This window comes from Aedes albopictus, chromosome 3 (genome assembly GCF_035046485.1).
Source record: "Aedes albopictus strain Foshan chromosome 3, AalbF5, whole genome shotgun sequence".
NCBI classification, from domain to species: Eukaryota; Metazoa; Arthropoda; class Insecta; order Diptera; family Culicidae; genus Aedes; species Aedes albopictus.
In genome coordinates, this window is record NC_085138.1 from 196,120,492 (window position 1) to 196,141,447 (window position 20,956).

A 20,956-nucleotide genomic window follows, 5' to 3' on the forward strand; every position below is an offset into this window, starting at 1 on the left:
TATCTTAAACATTATACCAACGATTTACAAAGCCTCCTGGGAATAACATAATCTTAGGCTGTGAATTCACTTTAACTCTCGTTTCACCATGAAACGTTTTCAAATTCAAATTGCTTAAAAAATTGGATGCCAAACTCTTAGAAAGTTTATGTAATCAACACTCACGGCGAATCATATTTTTATTTGTATTTAGGTAGAACTATGGAATATGAATTAGATTCTCAAATCATGGTAATTTACATTCTACATTTTTCAGAGAAGTAGTTTGAATATTCTACTATTGAAATTTGTGAAACTCATTATACCGTACAACACTAGTTCGCGTTATGAGATGAGAAAATAAGAATAGGGGTTTGGGACCCAAGTTCTCAATTCAAACTTTAGTAATAAACTGTGAAGTCCCGTTCCAATATTTTTCAAAAATTCTTTCACTATGACACTTCTTGGGTTTCAAAACCTTGTCCTTTATTTTCTCATCCCATAATAAGAACTTTTTTGAGTTTTGACCGGCAGTGTTCTTATTTGTTTATGTTATGAAAAGCACCGATTGACAATATTCAATATATGAGCATCATTAAAGATTCGTTAAATTGACTGTTTCAGAAATTATAAATACACTTTGATTATTACATAAAATGAACTGTTTTGATAATTTCCACCAACTTCTTTAAAAATACACAACATATTGTGATCCACATTTTTGTATTTCCTTTCAATTGTCATGATATTTTTAAGAACAGTTCTGAGAAGAATCAGCCTCAGGCTGAAAATCTCATAAATAAAGACATAAAAAATAAGAACAGTCGAGTTCTCTAACAGTTAAATTCATTCTCCAAATTTGCATTTACACAAAGATGTTTTTCAATGATTTCAACATTATTTATCACTAAACACCAAATATTATCCAACTTTCTTTCATATTCGCTCTCTCAACAAGTTGTCCAAGAAATGATTCCATCAAAATCTGGAGAAAATCGTTAAAGGAATTTGTACGACATTTTTTTCTGACATCAAGTTTCTACTTCTTTAAGGTTTACTACGGAACATAAGAAGCACATTGTTTCATAGCTTTACTGAACACATTTAATTTAAAGTAATCTATTTTTTCAGCATATTTGATCTCTCAGATGGCATTGCTTATCATACCATAAAAACGAATGCAGTAAGCAGTAAGTTAGACATTCATTTGCTAGACGTTTGTTACTACCTGTGTTGTTGAGAATTTTTAAACAAAAATTTTTGCATTGGGACGGGGCTTCCCTCCTCCCCGTGATGGTTCTTGATCAAATATTTCAGTGAAAATTACATTAATCAATCAAAAAATATCTTTTCGATTTTTTTCTTGGTGAAACAATAACTTTCATTGAATTTGGAAATTGAACATTTAATTTGTGAGATTGTTTTCTTTTCTATTATGCTACATTTTTTTACCACTTTGAGCAACTTCAAATTTTTATCATCTAGTTTACAGAGCCCTATTTTTTTACTTCTACAAGAAACATCAACAAAGTAGGTATTATTTGCTTTGTTAGAATATATACTATAAGAGCTGGAAGAAACTTATTTGGATATTGTGGTCATATTGAAATGGCAGTCAATCGTTAGTGTATTTATAATTTCTGAAACAGTCTATAAACGGAGGGTGGTACTTTACGCCCACCGTGATTTTTCGGCTGCCTTACATCCGATTGAGCTCATTTTTTGTGTATAGTTGCGACATATCGTTGGCTAACCACCTTCCAAAAATTAACGGAATTGGTTGAAAGACATCAGAGATATTGTGGTGGGCGTTAAGTGGGTGGCACCGTGTATACAGTGGTGCTCAGGTTCAAGCATACCATGGGCCAAATTTAGATTTTCCGTCTAAGCCGCGGGCCGCAAAATAAAATTCATGATTTTGATAAAAGGATAACTTTTTTCTATTTAACTGCCCGAGCAGGAACGAATAACTGACACATAACTGCAGCATACCAAAGTCAGGTATCATACCAAGACAAGATATTGGTCGGTTATTCTTGCATTGAAAACAACTTACTTTGGTATTTTGCAGGTATTGATTAAATACCTCATCGAGTTATTGGTTTGGTGTTGAGGACTGATTGAGGTATTATTCAATTATGGAAAAATCACAGATTATTATCTAGGTATTGCCATACCTGGTGTCATTATTCACGTGTTATTCACTGAATACACACCAGTTATTATTTTAGGTATTTTACCTCTTATGCAGGGCTTCTTAATACCTCATTCAGGTTGTAGGTATTCGGTTTTACATACCTGAGTTTGTTATTCTTCAGCTATTTTCTCCTGCTCGGGTATGCATAGAATCTATATAAATAAAAATCGAATGGTATTCGTGACGATTTGGCTTTTTAACGGGTCAACGAATTTACATTTTTTATGCATCGTACGAAACAACATTTTTTTAAATCGACTGGTGAGCAAAAAAACGGCAAATTTTACACAAGGGCTTTTTTTCAGTTCTGTATATAAAAAAAACGCAACGACAAGCAATTCTAGAACTTCAATGAACCTCTCAAATCTAAGTTTGGTCAATAAAAACGTTTTATACATCGAGAATTCAATCCATTTGTAATAATTTATGAAGTTTGATTTTGAGCATTTGCAGTAGCAAACGTGTCGCTACATGACTGCGTTATCTTAAAAAAAAATATTAAGCATCAATCATTAGAAACAAATAAATATTTAACACTTATTTAACAGATTATTAGGAAGAGAACTGTTTGATTTCTTCTTCGAAACTTGAATCAGGGAACTAATTGTTCATGATGTTATTCATAATTGACCTTTTCACAATTTATCGATAGTTCTTATAAAAGATTTTGCATTAAAATAGTAGTTGTTTAAAATGGCGGTCAAGTATTATTGTCCATTGCGGAGATTTATGGACTCCTGCGCAAAAATTGTTTTGGCTTATTTTTAGCGTAAATGCATTATAAATGTTTGTTTACTACATTGAAGGTGTAATCAACAATGCAACGTCCAATATTAACTATTACGCAGTCTGGTTTTATATCTGTGGACCCACGCGAGAAATATCCATGCGGCTAATTTGCGCGCAGGGGTCTAAACAGGTGGGATATCCGCAATATTTTAATGCAACTTTTTTCTAAAGTACTCCGTGGGCCACATTCATGAGCTTCGAGGGCCGCATGCGGCCCGCGGGCCGCAGTTTGAGCACCACTGGTGTATAACGAAACCTGACTGTAATTCTATGAGAATAGAGCAAAATCTTCAATCAGTAAAAAGTTTGGTTTCCCTCGATAAAACATTTTCAAATTTTCAGAGGTGATGCTATAGTTGTATATCTTTCGAATGCCGGGTGTCAGTTTGGTGTACATTTATATTTGTTTATAGTGGTTTCAGGCACACCGTGCGCGCATATTTACTCATATAAGAAAATCCTGTAGAAATGGCTCAAAATTTTCAAATCACAAAAACTTTAGTTTCCCTCGATGAAAGATTTTCAAATTTTCAGAGCAGATACTAGAATAGTATATCTTTCGAATGCCGGGTGCCGTTTTGGTGGACATTTTTATTTGTTAATAACGGTTTTTGGCACACCGTGACACCTCGTTGTTTCCACTTTTGGTGAATTGGGACAAAGTTGTCCTTGCTCCAAGTGATCTTACAATTGCTTGTAATTTTCCATATAGGACATTTCCCACGAAATTCCCTTCCCAGGAAGAGTGGACATCTGGTTATCTGGAGAGAAGTATTTCAGACGGCATCGTATGTTACACTGATGGCTCCCTTCTCGAAGGTCGAGCAGGTGCTGGTGTATATTCTCGTGAGCTAAGGCTGTATCAGTCTTACTCACTTGGTAGACACTGCACCGTTTTTCAGGCCGAAATCTTTGCTCTTATGTGCGGAGTGCAATCAGCACTTCAGCAGCACGTAATGGGCAAAGTAATATACTTTTGTTCAGATAATCAGGCTGCTCAACAGGCTGCTATTAAAGCCCTTGCTCCGGCCAACTCCAGGTCGAAGATAGTTATCGCTTGTCGAACTCAAATCGTGGAGCTGAATTCAGCAAATGCTGTTCACCTTGTATGGGTGCCTGGCCATTCTTCCATCGCTGGAAATGAATTGGCTGATGAGTTAGCTCGCACTGGACCATCACATGACTTCATTGGCCCTGAGCCAGCTGTTCCGATATCGAAGTGTTGGGTAAAGCTTCAGATTAACACCTGGGCTGCTACTCAACACATACAATACTGGAATAGTTTGGAGTCATGTCGTCAAACCAAATTGTATTGTACTGAGCCATCTCCAAGGGTGGCGAAGTATCTTACAAGTCTGTCAAAGCAGAATTGCAGCATTCTGGTCAAAGCATTGACTGGCCACTGCCGACTCAGCTATCAAATGGCGAATATTCAGCAAGCTGATTCATTTGCATGTGATAGCTGTGAATCCGATTATGGAACTTCGTATTATTTGATATGTAACTGTCCAGTTTTTGCGCAACTGCGTTTCCGAGTATTCGGTTAACACTTATTAAGTGAAACTAACTTCAGAGACCTGAATATTCAGGATATTCTGTTGTGGTAAAGAGCTATAGGCTCTCTGTCGCTTTATGCGTTATTACAGTGCCCTTTTTCAGGGCGCTGTTTGAACCCATTGCACACTGGGCCATGAGCGCGATCTAGCAAGTAAAAACCTCTAGCACTTTGGGAGTGCATTTTTTTGAGTTGGTGTCTTCGGAGACTTGTGTTTATTTTGCCTGTACTTTAATGTGGTGATGAAAGTTAGTTGGTAATTTTGCCGCATAGGTGGCGCTGCGATACTAACTTTTTTGTCTTACGTCCTAGAGGTTTCCCGTCTTCTGCAAAGTTGTAGAGCGTGCAAAAATAAGTAAAGTCGTCGAAGACACCGAAGTTGTGTGACTTCAAATAACAAAGTTATATTAAAAATAGTAAAATTTAACTGAAATTAACGTTTTCATTGTTATTTTTAATATTATTAGCAGATGTATCACTTTTCACGCCTCACACGTGTCAATCAAAGTAGCCTGCATCTGATGATACCAACTTTACAATTCTTCGGTGCATTTATAATGGTGTTTTTAGCAAAATAGTAAAAATTACTAGCAGATTTATTAAAAAGTTGCAAAATTCGGCAAAATTTGATAAATGCTTTAAAATGCACCACTCAAGATCTACCAGATCTGAAAATTTATCGAAGGTATAATTTGATGTTTTTAAGATATCTGGATTGAAAGAATCAGTGTATTTTCAAGCAGTTACAACTATTTATTTATCCATATACCATTTCAAAAGCAGTTGAGACGCTTCTGAAAATTGTAACTTTTCATTAGTTTTGTAATTCTTATGGGGGGTCATCACCGGATCAGAAGTCAACAAAAGACGATTGAATACGTCCGTTATATTCGCCAGACGGTTGAACTGGCGAGAATGGTGTTCACGAAACTTTCTGACCTATTTGATCCGTCTTTCTTGTGCTTCTTCAGATAGAAGGCCAATCGGAGCTTCGCAATGGCTAATAATCGTTGATCCATGAACTAGGATTCTGTCCACCGATGGTGATAGAGTCGTAGAGATGAACAAACAGCTGCATTGTTTCTTCTGCATAAACCTCAAATTTGTTGACGTCGAGTTCCAACTTTGACGATAATGCGCAAAGGGTTGAAGCGAATCGATGAATGATTTCCTTGTCAATGCCAGTTATTCTGGCCGTTGTCAATAGTATCGATAGTTGTTTGATATAGCTATGATACTCACAGGGTAAAACCATAACAAAATTATGCGTTCAATCGAACATTCAACATTCAATATTTCAGCACGATCGATTCAACAAATGTATGCGAAAAATAGTTGACCATTTTTAGTAATCAGAGCTTTATAACAACATAAAACTCTTAATTTAAAAGTGATCTGTGGACATCCAACGGCAAAATCATTGAGGAATTTAGAATGACTTCTCTTTCAAAATTATTTAGGTATAAAATCAATATATTAAAACAAGATATCTCGAAAACACCAAATCATACCTCCGTCAAATTTTCAGATCTGGTAGATCTTGGGTGGTATATTTTGAAGCATTCATCAATTTTTGCCGAAATTTGCAACATTTAAAAAAAAAAACTACTAATCAAAATCATAGTAATTTTTACTATTTTGCTAAAAATACCATTATAAATGCTCCGAAGAATTGTAAAGTTGGTACCATCAAATGCAGGCTACTTCGATTGACACGTGTGAGGCGTGAAAAGTGATACATTTGCTAATAACATTAAAAATAGTGATAAAAACGCTAATTTCAGTTAAATTTTACTATTTTTAATATAACTTTGTTATTTGAAGTCACACAACTTTAGTGTCCTCGGCGACTTTACTTATTTTTGCACGCTCTACAACTTTGCAGAAGACGGGAAACCTCTAGGATGTAAGACAAAAAAGTTAGTATCGCAGCGCCACCTATGCGGCAAAATTACCAACTAACTTTCATCACCACATTAAAGTACAGGCAAAATAAACACAAGTCTCCGAAGACACCAACTCAAAAAAATGCACTCCCAAAGTGCTAGAGGTTTTTACTTGCTAGATCCCGCTCGTGGCCCAGTGTGCATTGTGGTACGCTTATGCGTGTAGTAATACTGTACACTGTAGTATCCTCTTCCAGGGTACTTTTTCCTATTTCCCTACCTGTCCTTATCCCCATCCTTAACATTATTTCCTAGGCTAGAGACGAACCAGCCAAGGGCTGAAAGTCTCTTAAATAAAGACAAATCAATCAAATCAACATTATTTCCTTCCTTTTCCCTCAGGTAGATGATGAAATAGGTTATTATTTTAGCGATGGCACAATTGTCCCAAATGGAGGATAACGTGCTTCTGGAGCCGGCATTCTGATACCTGATACCTAGTATGACTTCCATGGTCAAATGGCAGCGCTCGTGGGTCAGTTTCTCAAAAGTAAGGTGTCGTATGGACTCGGAGAATTGTTAGTTCAGACGATATCAAGTGGTGGTCCAAGTGCCCAAGGGAGTTCGTAGTCGGCTACGTAGGAGTCGGCTACTGGCGCCCTACGATCGAAATCGACCCTTATAGCGATTAAGTGGCGGCGGGGAGAACATCATGGTAGCATTGCTGCCATAGCGTAGTTCTACTGGGTTGGATCCAAGTTCACAGCAGGAATTCCACTTCTTCTTCAACCTCAGCACCTTGTCGTACATGACATTCCATAACACGGGATCCAGGATGAAAACTTGAGAAAAACTCCTGAGGTTACGTGTAATCACGTTCGAACTACCTCAGTGTCGTATCTAGTACTCAATTCGGAATTGTAGATCGGTGATAGTAGATTATAATTGTGGCATTGAATCTCATATCGAAACGTGTTTTTCACATATTTGAATTTGGACTGAATTCTTCATACATTGATAAACGCCTAAAAGTATGTATTGTCCTTGCAATTGCATTCAGTTCATTATGTTGTGTTCAAACTTGATTTACATTTCTAAGAAAAATACTGTTACATGGGAAAATATTAGGAAAATATGCTGAAAAACAATCAAAGTTACTCCGTTTTGAAATACATAAGAAGTTCATAGATATCCAAGATTCAATTCATATGATCTTCAGGTTATCAATATAAGTTTTTATTCTAAGCTTTCGCAAGTGTACCTACTTCAAAGACAAACAGACGTTTCACTCTACTCACTTCTCATCGTTCCCCTTATTAACGGATCATTCAAATATTCCTTAGTTCGCAAATCACTCGCTCATGGCACTCGCATCGTTTTGCTCCTGTTTGACGTATGCTCACTACCGCCATCTACTCAGTGGATTTGCGTACCACAGCAAAATTAGCATTGGGTGATTATGTTTGCGTGACGGTGTTTTTTTATCGCATTTTGTTCCAAGTGATACGTCTGTTTGTCTGTGCCTACTCTACGAATTCAATTGATATAAAAAGTGTTACGAATGTGGTAGAGATGAAAACTGCGCAGGAAATCCTCACTTTAATTTATAATTAGATAGTGGCAGAAACATTGGAAAGTCATTAGAACGTGATCGAATCGATTATTGATCACGTTATTTAGTAGAGTTTCATCTTGTTTGATTAGGTTTCAAGTTTGAAAAGGAAATAGGCCTGAATTTGTTACAATAAATAATAAAGAAGTCCATAACAGTTGTGGCAATGATCGAAACTATCCAGCTGTCAGCACTAGAAGATCAACGAGAGTGGCGTTCGCCTTACGTCTTGAGAAACAAAGAAGAGAAAGAAGACCACAAATTGCACTACTTGGCGAAGATGCTTCAGCTGAGCCAAATTTCCTTGACGAATTTGTTTCTACCAAAAAAACTCAGCTGAACAGCATGTAGGTAATGCTAGGTAGCTGCCTGCCACACATAAATCGCCGTAGCCAATAGCGTTGAAAGCGGTCAAGAAATGATGATTGAAGCAAATCGTCGCACTCATCAGAACAATGAATTTCTGAGTCGTTTCGGATACAAATGCACAGCAAATTCTGATCTCTGGCACCGAGAAACGACAAATTAATAAGCTAAATTAATGATTTCCATATTTGTTGGGGGAGCTTCTTCTTCTTCGCTGTCGTCGTGTGTCTTACCTTCCCCACTCTGGTACAATTTGTCGTTGATCAGGTCCGAAATCAGCTGGCTGCATTCGTTCTCGATCGCGTAGCAAAACTGCTTGAACTTCTCAAAGCCATCTTTGGCCACTATTTCGATCAACTGATCGCACTTCTTCTCCAGGTCATCCCCGGCCCCATTGATCAGCTCTTCGTCTTCCTCGTTGATCACACTATTTTTCACCAAAACCTGCACCAGGTTCGTATGGACCAAATCCCGCACTATGGTCAAACGGTGCCGCGAAAGCAACGACCGCACTTCTTCCGACTCGTCGGCCATCATACGCGATGGATGATGCTACAAACAAAACTGAACCCGCCGTGCGACCAACCCTCTGTTCTGCTGAGACTACACTATCCCACGGACCGAACGGCTGGCTGGTTAGGTACAGGGTATCTAAAAAATGTACGTATGGGAATATTTTTGCCAAAATAAGTTTATATTTTCTAATGATAATGGATTTTAGACTTCAACTAACGTCAGTAAAATAGGATGACGACTTTATTAGCCTGTGTATTAGGCATTACTATAGTTTTAAAACTTAATCATGGTTACCGTAATAAAACCTATCGAAGCGTTCATATAATATTTCCAGTTTTCCCATACAAAAACTATGATAACATAGATTTGAGTACTTTGTCAGCAATTCTTTGTAAAAAGGTAATAATCTAGTAGTCAGTGCAAACATTTCTAAATGTGCAATCTACGACAAAAATCAAAAATACAAAAAGCCAAAAAGTATAACCAAAATTTTAAGTTAAGATTCACTGGTTGATATTGATATGATCTGAAAAGATTTTAAATCATTTTTTTTTATTCATTTGATGCCTAACTATTTTATAATCTTAACAAAACCAACCATGATGTTCCAAAAGTTACAGCTTACAGCTATTACAAAACTACATGCCTAAAAAGTAGTCCCAGTAAGGTCAATTTTTGGATACACTGTACACCAGGGCATGGCACGGCGGCTTAACCAATACACTCTCATCGGGCGTCTTGGTCCGCTGTTTGTAAACAATTTCCTACCGACTAAGCACATTCGGTACGTACAACAAACACTGTCTGTATTTATGTTACGTTTAGATGTTGCCCGGTTACCCTCCAACAACATTATGCAGCGCCAGAGCATCCCCGGTGTTCGTCTTTACTGCATCCAGAGTCCGCATCGAGAGAACTAAACAGGAACAAGAGAAATGGATGAATGAATGGGAGAAAACATAATCCTATCAAGGCTTGTCGTTCTATGTTCTACACACGTTTCCATTCATAACACAAACGACGACAACTATACTTATCACACCGCTATATCAGCTCTCACATGGGTGGCGAAGTGGTGTTCACCTGCTCATGTTCTCACTATCTCACGAAGGGAATCTCACTGGTTTTCGAATCTCTCACAAGATGGCATCACGATAGTAAAAAAAAAATGAATATCTCTTTTTCCTAACCAGAGCCACCTGATGTGGAATTTGTTTTCTACAATTAAATTTACTCTTTTGGAGAATGGTTGACTCCGACATATTGGAAAGTATACCGGTATTGCCTCAAGGACATGGTCGTTGAAAATCTAAGATAAAGGAGCCACCACAATGGACACCTTGCATACTATTGAAATTTCAAAAATCTGATCGAGTACGCCTACAATACTGAAATGTAAGTGTGTGACCTTCACCTTAACACTTCGCCTGCCCCTTAATTCGGAAATTATTTCTTACATTCAACAAACCAATTTTGAAAATCTCTGAAAAGAATGTCGTTTTAAACTTTTTTCGTGCTCGTTGACTCGCCAATGATAAATAACACTAGTTTACAGCATTTTTGAACTCGGTAAGCTGATGATCATTTTTGGTGTAGAATCATGCCCTGAGTTTGAAAACGCGAAGGGAAAAAATTACAGTAGAGCGGAATTTTTTTCGACTTTCCATACAAGATTGATGATTTGAAATCGATTTTTGTTCTATTTTTAAGCAACGTCGCTCACTTCACACATCTCATTCTTCGTAATCAATGCTCTGATTGAGCTGAATTTTTTACTGTAACTCGCCTACATATGAAATGTCAAATTAACGTTGAGAAAGAATTTTTAAATTGTTTTTTCTTATTGAAAAAAAAAATACATTTCTTCATATATTTTTGGAAATTTGGCTAAATTTTAAGGAGATCGTCCCCAAAACTCGCCAATATCTTGAATTTTATCAATCTGACGCAAAACCTGCATTCAGATGATCGAATGGTATTGTATTCAGATTTGAAATTGAAATTGAAACGCAAGATATTTGAATTTTGGTAAATTTCATACTTTTTAAAGTTGTTAAACTCAATATTGAGCTAAAACTCAAAAACTGATCTACTTAAAAAAATTTTAAGGTTCCGAAATCAGTGCTCAATTATACTTCAAAAACTTTGGTCGTTGACAGAAGTTCACGACATTCGTTTTATTTTGTAAACTAGTGTAATAAATGTCGAACGATGAATAATAAATGTTTTTGGTAACAAAATACTCAAACAAGTAGACAAGTTGGTTAAAGCGCCGGACTAGCGATAACGGAGTCGTGGGTTCGAATCCCACCAAAACAAGTGGTAATTTTTCACAAATTTATCTCTCAATTTGCCAATTAAACGTACTTTGCTTGAAATACTTCAAGATTTTACGTCTATTTCAGACATACTGGCCGACTGGTATAGCCGGAAAAGGGCAAAAAAATCATTGTCATACATGATTTGCGTTCTCTCTAACGCAGTCGGGCGTCCATTCCGCGCATGGTCGTAGCCAGAAGGGGGCAGAATTTTAACAAATAACAAGCTTGGTTGAATGGCTGAATTCTGTGATGTTTATTCACGGAATACAAAAACAGCACGGTAAATTTTCCAGATATGCCTGAACCAGTTCCGGTAGGGAAAAGAAGGACCATGCTGCTATAGAGTGTAGTTATGTGCTACTGCTACACGAATTTCACTAGTATTCAATTCAAACAAACGTTATGCTAAGACCAAAATACCTGGGATTTCTTTACGATTTCTTTCAAGGACACCTTTAGAAATTCCTTTAGGCATTTATTCAAAAACTGCTCCAGGGATTGTTTCAGAAATTCCTCAAGGGACTTCTCCAGGAGTTTCTTCTTCGTGAATTCTTCCATGAGTATCTTGCGGGGTTCCGGTAGTGATTTTTAAGGGTTTGTTCCAAGAAATGCTCCAAGAATTCCTCCCATAATTCCTTAAAAAAAATTCACAGATACTTCTGCAAGAATGCATTGACGAATTCATCCAGGATTTTTTCATAGCTTCCTTCAGTGATGCCATCATAGATTGCTCCAGAGAATTTTTCGAGAATTCTCCATGGGTTTCACCAGACATTCCTCCAGGAATTTCTCCAGGGATTTTCAAAGGAATGTCAACAGAAATTCTTTTCAGTATTTCTGCAAGTATTCTTTCAGAAATTTCTTCAAGGATTTCTCCATATATTCCTTCAAGAAATCCACTAGAGATTTCCCCTATAATTCAATCAATAATTCGAAGTATTTCAGCAGCAATATCTTCCAGAAACCCTTACAGGAAATTTCACCACAGACTAGCTAAAAATTAATCTAGGAGTTCCTTGAAACATTGTTCAAAACATTGTTTTGGGAGTCCATCCAAAGATTCCAATAATAATTCGTCCAAAAATTATTGCTACAGAAATTCGTCCAGGAATTTGTTAAGAAAGCTTTCCTGGGATTTCCAAAGGAATTCCTCATGGGACTGCTTCCGGCATTCAGGAACTCCTGCAGGGATTCCTTCAGTAGCTGCTACAGGAATTTCTCAAGGAGTTTCTCCGTAAACTCTTCTTAGAATTCCTTCAGGATTTGTCTAAGGATTCCATCTGCAATTTCTTCAGAAATTCTTTCTGGTATTCTTCCAGAAATTTCTCAAGGGATTTTTTCAAGAATTTCTTCAGAGATTCCTTCAGGAATTATTCCTCTGGGAATTGCTGCAAGGATCCAAGAATTTCTTCAAAAATGCCTCGAGAGATGCCTCCAGGAATTCATCTACATATTTCTCCAGGAGTCTTTCTAGAGACTCCTTCGTTAAGGCAGTTTTTTTTGTTTATATTGTCGATTATTTAAGCTTAAATGCTAATTCTACACTTAAGCAGTCCTGTAAGATATCCTCCAGGGATTCCTCCAAGAATTTCTGCAGGGCTTAACTCGTGATTCTGGAATAACTTATTTTAAAAATTCCTCCAAAGATTCTCCCAGGAACTTTTCTTAAGATTGCTTCACGAATTCCTCATTGTGTTTTTTAAGGATTCCCTCCAGGAATAATTTCAGTACTTCCTCCAGGAACTCTTGAAATTGCTTCCGGGGTTCCTTCTGGAGTTTCTTCAGGAACTCTTCAAAGGATTCCTCCATAATTTCTCCAAAATTCCTCTGGGAATTCCTGTAGGGATTTCCCTAAAAAATCCTCCAGGAATTCATCTAGAAATTCCTCCAGAAATTCCGCCAGAAATTCCTCTACAGATTTCTCCAGGAGTTTCTCTGGGAATTCCTTGAGGAATTCCTCCAGACATTCCTCCAGAGATTTCTCCAGAAATTGCTTCCGGGATTGTTCCTTGAATTCCACCTGGAATTCCTACATAAATTCATCCAGGAAATCTTTAAGGGATTTCTTCAAGGACTTTTTCCAGAGACTCGTACAAGAATTCCTTTAAAGATTTCTCCAGGAATTACTTCAGAGAATCATCCTTGGAAATCCATCAGGAATTCTCCTATGCATTCTTCCGAGAAATTTTCCAGGCATTCTTCAAGGGATTCCTCCTTGTATTCTTGCAGCGATTTCTGTAGCATTTTTTTCAGTGATTCATCCAGGAATTCCACCAGATATTCAGGCAATCCTGGGATTGCTTCAGGAATTCTTTTTAAGATTTCTCCAGAAATCAATGCAGGAATCCCTCCAGGAATTTATTTATTTCATTTCGTCAACCGATGTAGACTAGTACATTATGCATATACCGTAATCCGGGGTAACATTGATCAGAATTTTCGATCTTTCTTGAATAATTCTCTTGTTAAAGCAAATGTTACATGTTTTATATTTTTGAAACAAGTACTGGCCCTCTGATTATGTGTTAAGCTACTCGAAAAAGTATTGTAAAACTTTTAAACATGTTTAAATTGACTTTTTAATCTAATTTTTGATTTTGTTGATTTGGGGTAACATTGATCATGTTCAGTGAATCAAAATTCAACTATCGCGCAACAATAATGACAATGTCGCAACCTGTATTTGTTGCGACAAACAAACCCATGCGACATAAGTTTGTCCTAACTTGAAAATAATGGGATTAACATCGTACACCACGAATTTAGAGATTTTTAAGCCTTGCATTGCGATTTTCGAACGGTAACTTCGAGTCGGTAAACACTGCAACTCAGGTGAAGCTCTATCATCAAACAGTTTCGACTTTGGGTTAGCACTAATTGATTATTCACGAGTTGAAAAGTACGCAACTAATTCAGCTTCCGTTTTGTCTGCAATAAAAAATTTCGAGATCATGTCATTATCTGTTACCAGTAGGGATAAAGAGTAATCGTCGCACCTTCTTTGTTGCTTGTTTTGTGCCTCTTTTGTCTGACAATTCTCTTCACTGATCATGTTAGTGATCAATGTTTGTTTGTGTTGAAAATACCCTTACTTACTGAATCTGGGGTCGCTGATTTCGAATATGTTGTCCAAATTCTTACAAATTATGTACTTTTTGAGTTATTTATTTATTTATTTATTTATTTCACTACGCCTCCAGCAAATGCTGCACAGACTGATTCTTAAAAACTATCACAGGTCCTTAATAGCTATTTTAAATGTATTCCTAGACATCCCAAAGTCATACACGTCGAAAACTTCATTGAAGTGTTGGCAGCAGCGGCTGAAAGGATTGTTCTACCCGTATAGTGTTCTGCGAAACGGTAGAGCGATGAAACCTCTGTTTCTTAACCGGCGACACGGTGCATGGATGTTAATGTCGGCTAGCAACGATGAGCAGTCAGTCTTACCAGATAAAATGTCGTATCACGGTGTGCCAAAAACCGTTATTATCAAATAAATATGTCCACCAATTTGGCACCCGTCATTCGAAAGATATACTATCCTAGTATCTACTCCGAAAATTTGAAAATCTTTCATCGAGGGAAATTGAAGTTTTTGCCATTTGAGCATATTGCGTTATTTCTATAGAATTTTCATATATGGGTAAATATGCACATATCGTTGTTCTACGGCTATTTATGATTTCAACAAATATATGTACATTAGTTTTTCAAATACTTTTCAACATGTATGATATCCAAGCATAGTTTCTGCAAATCAAAAGGTCCAGTAATTTGAATAGCTTACTCTGATATCCCAACATATTTTCCTAATATGTTACCTATAATTCAGTTACTTACATATAAGTTTCAAACCCGTATACGTCATCAAAACATTTTTTTTAGCAATTTGTATTGAATATACGTGATTGTTGGGCATATATGCGATAAATTTTAAACCATTATATTGCTGGGTTTGATAATCACGCTGGCTTAAGAGTTTAGGACATTTATAAAATAATTTGAAAAAGTGTTAGGAAGAAAATCTACCACATGTTTAAAATATTTTCTAGTCTATTATAAAACAGTAAAAATGTGTCTTTAACATGGATAACCGATCTTTTTTTTTAAAAAAATATTTCATCAGATAATTGGAGTTATAGCTTATGGCATTGGGTATCAACTCCAATTTATCAAAAATTACGTGAGATTATGAGATTATCATATTTACACCCTTAAACAACTGTCATGAGGTGTTTGAAATTGTAACAACATAAATACTAGCATGGGTAAAAATAGACATTTCACTCCTGCACACTTTTTGAGTTCCATTTTGGCCCCATATAAACTGTGCAAAATTTCAGCACGATCGGAGAAAATATATTTTAGCACCAGCCGTTTTAAGTTTTCATACAATTTACTATGGGAAAAATCACCTTTTCAAAGAAAAATCGCCACAGGTGGCCCCTTAATCCCTAAAAATTAGATTGATGAATGATTTCTGTAGGAAATTTGACGAGGAATCAACCCTCTTAACACCGCAAATCGATCTAAGGCATGTGGAAAAAGATATTGACTGAAAACCGAATAGCATGGCAACGCCGTTTAAATGTAAGGATTAACAATAAATAATAATATATCGTCATTTTATTGATCGGGTAAGGCTTTATGTTTCTTTTAACGAACATTACATCGCTTTGTGGTTTTCGGAGATCTGAATTCTCCTGAAGTTTTCTTCAGAGATCACATTATTCATTTTTAGGGATCAAGGGGCGTTTTTCTTTGAAGAAGTAAATTCTTCTCATTTAAAAAAGACGGGCGCTAAAATATAGTTTCTTTGATTGAGCTGAAATTTTGAACAGTTGATATGAGGTCAAAATGGCACTCAAAAAGTATACAGGAACGAGAGTTTTACCATTTTTTCCCATATAACCGTGTCCCAGACTAATACATATGGAACAATACATATTATCCTGGGTTTGACATTTAGGTTGACAATTGCATAAACAATTTATATTAATTTTCCTATACTTCAAAATGTTAGCTATTGTGCTTCTTGTCGTATCTAATTCAAAGTTATCTTTTTGTTCAGTAAACGGAATATAAAACTTCTTTTAAACTTCCGATCATTAGAAACTGTGCATTTACATAGCATTTCAAGTACAATTTAATAACACACAATAAATCACAATAATAACACATAATAAATCTATTAGACTTTATAAATTATCACTTATTTATACATAAAATCGTACGTATATAAACGTACGCAAGGATTTCTTATCATTGATGAAATTTCAGTCGTTACATAGCTCTGATCCAGCTCGTAAGAAGATACTCGAAAGATACACTTTTTAAATTTATTTTACAAACGTCTTAAGCTCCCATACCATTATGATTATCAAACCCATCAATAGAATGGTTGCAAATTATCGCATATTGGATCAAACATCACGCATATTAAATACTAATTTCTGAAAAGGATAACATTTTTGCTCTGATGACATATACGGGTTTGATAGTCGCATGGAAATAATTGGATTATAGCGATTATAAGCAATATTTAGGGAAATAGAGTAAATTATTCAAATAACTGTAACTTGAGAGGAATCTCAAAGGAAGGAATTTAACAAAATGTTGTCAAATTTGCAGAAACTTTGCCTAAATATCATACACGTAGGGTAGTGTTTGAAAAACTAATGTTTAGTTGGGTTGAAATTATAAATAAATGGCCATAGAACTACGATATGTGCATATTTAACCATATAAGAAAATCCTATAGAAATAACGCAATATGCTCAAATGACAAAAACTTCAATTTCCCTCGATGAAAGATTTTCAAATTTTCGGAGTAGATACTAGGATAATATATCTTTCGAATGACGGGTGCCAAATTGGTGGACATTTTTATTTGTTAATAACGGTTTTTGGCACACCGTGCGTATATCAGCAACCTTTGGAGCATTACACGGCGACTTGTCAATGGTTGAAGATTAATGAGCTTGCACCTGTCTTCATAAGGAGGCAGCCTCAGAGGGTCATTCCAAGGAAGTTTCCTTAAGGCGTACCTTAGAAACGACCGTTGAACACGTTCGATGCGTTCAGAGTGCGTTGCGTGGTATGGTGACCAAACTTGAACGGCGTACTCTAGAATACTGCGGACGAGCGTACAGTAGAGGGTCTTCAAGGTATATATATTATTGAACTCTTGCGTGTTGCGTTTTATGAATCCTAATGTGGCAAATGCTTTGGCTATCGTCGTCGATATGTGCTTAGCAAACGTCAATTTTTTGTCGAAAATCACACCTAAGTCTTTGATCCATTCCACTTGTTCAAGGGGAGAACCATTCAATGCGTAGTCGAAAGAGATTGGCGATTGTACCCGACTGAAACTAATTACTTTGCATTTTTCAACGTTCACATGCATTCCGTTATTGTTACACCATTCGCTGAGGATGTCGATATCATGCTGTAACGCAACGCAGTCGAGCAGAGACGAGATAGAACGAAATATTTTCAAGTCATCTGCATAGAAGAGCTTTCCAGAGCGGAGACGAAGACACAAGTCGTTAATGAACAGCACAAAAATCAGCGGCCCTAAGTGGCTCCCTTGCGGAACGCCTGAGGGAATGTGGAATCCTATTGAAGAAGCGTTCCCAAACGATACAAATGCCGTTCTGTTTGTGAGGTAGTCCTTTAACCAATTGGTCAGCCAGGCGGGAAATCCGTAGTGTTGAAGTTTCGCAATCGCAAGATTGTGGTGAGGAACTTTATCGAATGCCTTTGCAAAGTCCACATAAATCGAGTCAACTTGCACGCGCTTGTCCATACACGGAAACAGAAAGTTGGAGTAGTTCATCAAATTCGTAAGTGTTGACCGATTTTTAAGGACAAGGTATTTGGAGTACATTGCTCAAAATTTCTAGAGCACCGTTTTTTAGAACCGTTGAACGGATTTGGATTAAAATGCATCACGCTATTGACAACCACTGAACAATTAGCGTGATGCATTTTCATCAAAATCCGTTCAACGGTTCTAAAAAACGGTGCTCTAGAAATTTTGAGCTATGTACTCCAAATACCTTGTCCTTAACAAACCCGTGCTGGCACTCCGATATGATTGGAAGCGCGACAGGAAACATGACATCATAAATCAAACGTTCAAATACCTTAGCTAAGCATGGTAGAAGCGAAAAAGCTCGGTAGTTTTCAACGTTATGAACGTTACCAGATTTGTGTATCGGAATGATCGCAGCAGTTTTCCAGGCGGTCGGGAACTTACCGCTCGTAAGATATCGGTTGAAAATGATCGTCATTGGGACAGCGAGAGAGGCGGCGCACGATCTAACAAAAACTGGAGGCAATCTATCCGCGCCTGGCCCTTTCGAAGGATCCACTGAACTGAGGGCAGCATGGATGTTGACTTCACTTAGAGCGGGTTGTGCTAGGGACATATTGTATGACGGAATACTGTCGATGTACGGGCTTGTTGCGGAGACATCGTTTGTTTCATACACATCTAAGACATCTTTGAAGAAATCAGCAAATAGATTCGCAGCCTCATCGGTTGAGTTTGACCTTATGTTGTTGTAGGTTACGTCGCTGGGAATAGACTTATTACGATTTTTTCGAGTTGACATAAGACCAGAACGAGGAAGGATTAGCTTGCAAATCAGTTTCGGTACGATTTAAGTAGTCCTTGAAGGCGGAATCCACGGATGATTGGTAACTGGATTCCAATTGTTGCAGGTTCATTTTGGCTATGTGCGTTCTTTGCTTGAAGTATCTTTTCCTGGCCTTGTGGAGAACGTTGCGACTGTGGCGTATTTCTGCAGTCCACCATGGAGGAGACGTCTTAGAGTGTCGTAGGTTTCTTTTGAATGGCACTTTTTCATTCAAAATTGAAAATATCCTCTCCTCTTCTTGGCGTAACGTCCTCACTGGGACAAAGCCTGCTTCTCAGCTTAGTGTTCAATGAGCACTTCCACAGTTTTTAACTGAGAGCTTCCTCTGCCAATGACCATTTTGCATGTGTATATCGTGTGGCAGGCACGAAGATACTCTATGCCCAAGGAAGTCAAGGAAATTTCCTTTTACGAAAAGATCCTGGACCGACCGGGAATCGAACCCGTCACCCTCAGCATGGTCATGCTGAATACCCGTGCGTTTACCGCCTCGGCTATATGGGCCCTCTACAAAATTGAAAATACTGTGTCGTAAAAATTGGTGACGGCATCGTCTAAGTTATCGGTCTGTAGAATGCCAGACCAGTTGACCCTCTCTAAAGACGTCGAGAGATCTTCAAAGTCACAGTGACGGAAGTCAAAATCAGGAAGACCACGGTTAGCACGATGCACAATTTGCATAGCAGGCAGATAATCTAAACGAATAATGAACGGCTTGTGATGGATATCAACTTTCACGATTGGTGTTGGGGGTTCCAGTAGTTCGACGTTGACAGGATCATTCACAAACGCTAAATCAAGAAGTCTTCAATTTGCGTCGTATGCAGAACAGATTTGATTCAGGCCGCATGGCAAGACAGTTTCACGCAGGCTGATCTCTTGTTCAGAAGAAGCGTTCAAAGGAATATAACTGTTGAGGTCAGAGTCAAGTTGCCATTGCAAACGAGGTAGGTTATAGTCGCCAACCACCACGATGCTGTCTGAGCTATCGGAGCTTTCAAGCATCTCTTGAATTGACGATGCGTGATTTGCGTATAGGAAGGGGTTGCTATTTTGTCGCAAGAAGATGCAACAAATATATATCGCTAGGGAATTCAGTTGAACGCGGACACATACCTGCTCAAGTGATTCGCAATTCGTTAGTTGAACTTGGGAAGCCTTCAAGTTGTTTCTAACCGCAATTAGGACTCCAGCTCCACGCTTAAGTGTGCTTGTTAGGTTGTTGCGGTCACAGCGGACTATTGTGTACTCAGAAGAAAGTTCGGCGTTTCCGATGTCGTCATTGAGCCAGGTTTCGGTGAGAGCGATAGCATCGTAGTCAGCGGATAAGGTAGTCCTATGGAATGTGTCGGTTTTGGTTCTCATCCCTCGAACGTTTTGGTAATACACGGTGATAAAACTTTTGTTTGTTGAACATTGCCGTGTGTTTGGAGCATTACACGGCGTTTCGTTTATACTAGAGCTACCAGGGACGATTGGGCAGTAGATTCCGCTGTTACCTCGGTTATGCCTACCGTGTCCGTATTCGGTACCGTCGCAGGAGGCTGCCAAAAAACCCTTCGCTCTCTGGACTTGTCCTCGAATTCGCGGAATACTATACAAACCGGCCAAGTATTGGTTGTCATTGCTCTCGACTTCATATGGGCAGGCAATTCAGATTGAAGATTGAAGATTAAAATCCTCCAAACCGCGAATAACGCCTAAAGGTAGGCAATGGCTGACGGATTTGATAGCCTATTTTTAATAAATTGTATATTTTACTGAAAGAGAGCATTTTCATAAAAGTTTTGTTCATTAAACCCAACTCTAGGATATCATATTGAAGTAATACAGTGATTTCGAACCTCATATTGTATCTAGTATTCATGCCATGCATGAATGTTTGACCATGTATCTCATTGCGTTACGAAACATCGTTATGGAAAAATCGATTTATTTCAATGTTTATGAAATTCAATTTTCTAGAATTACATGTCATTTAATAGCTAAATAATAGCAGATTACGATATACCATTCGATAGCAGAAACTGGTTCAATGTAAAATGCTTGTTTGAACATTTCATAAGGT

The 20,956-nt window shown here is 37.5% G+C and overlaps 1 protein-coding gene across 1 annotated transcript in view; it reads right to left on the reverse strand.

The window, feature by feature from the left end:
- LOC109411600 (tight junction protein ZO-1) overlaps positions 1-9,025 on the reverse strand; it is a gene marked incomplete in the record, with an annotated part of 419,854 nt that extends 410,829 nt beyond the window's left edge. The window contains 1 exon segment of the mRNA XM_062857432.1: positions 8,618-9,025. Coding sequence (XP_062713416.1) covers positions 8,618-8,921 — 304 coding nt within the window.
- Between the last annotated feature and the right edge of the window lie 11,931 nt (positions 9,026-20,956).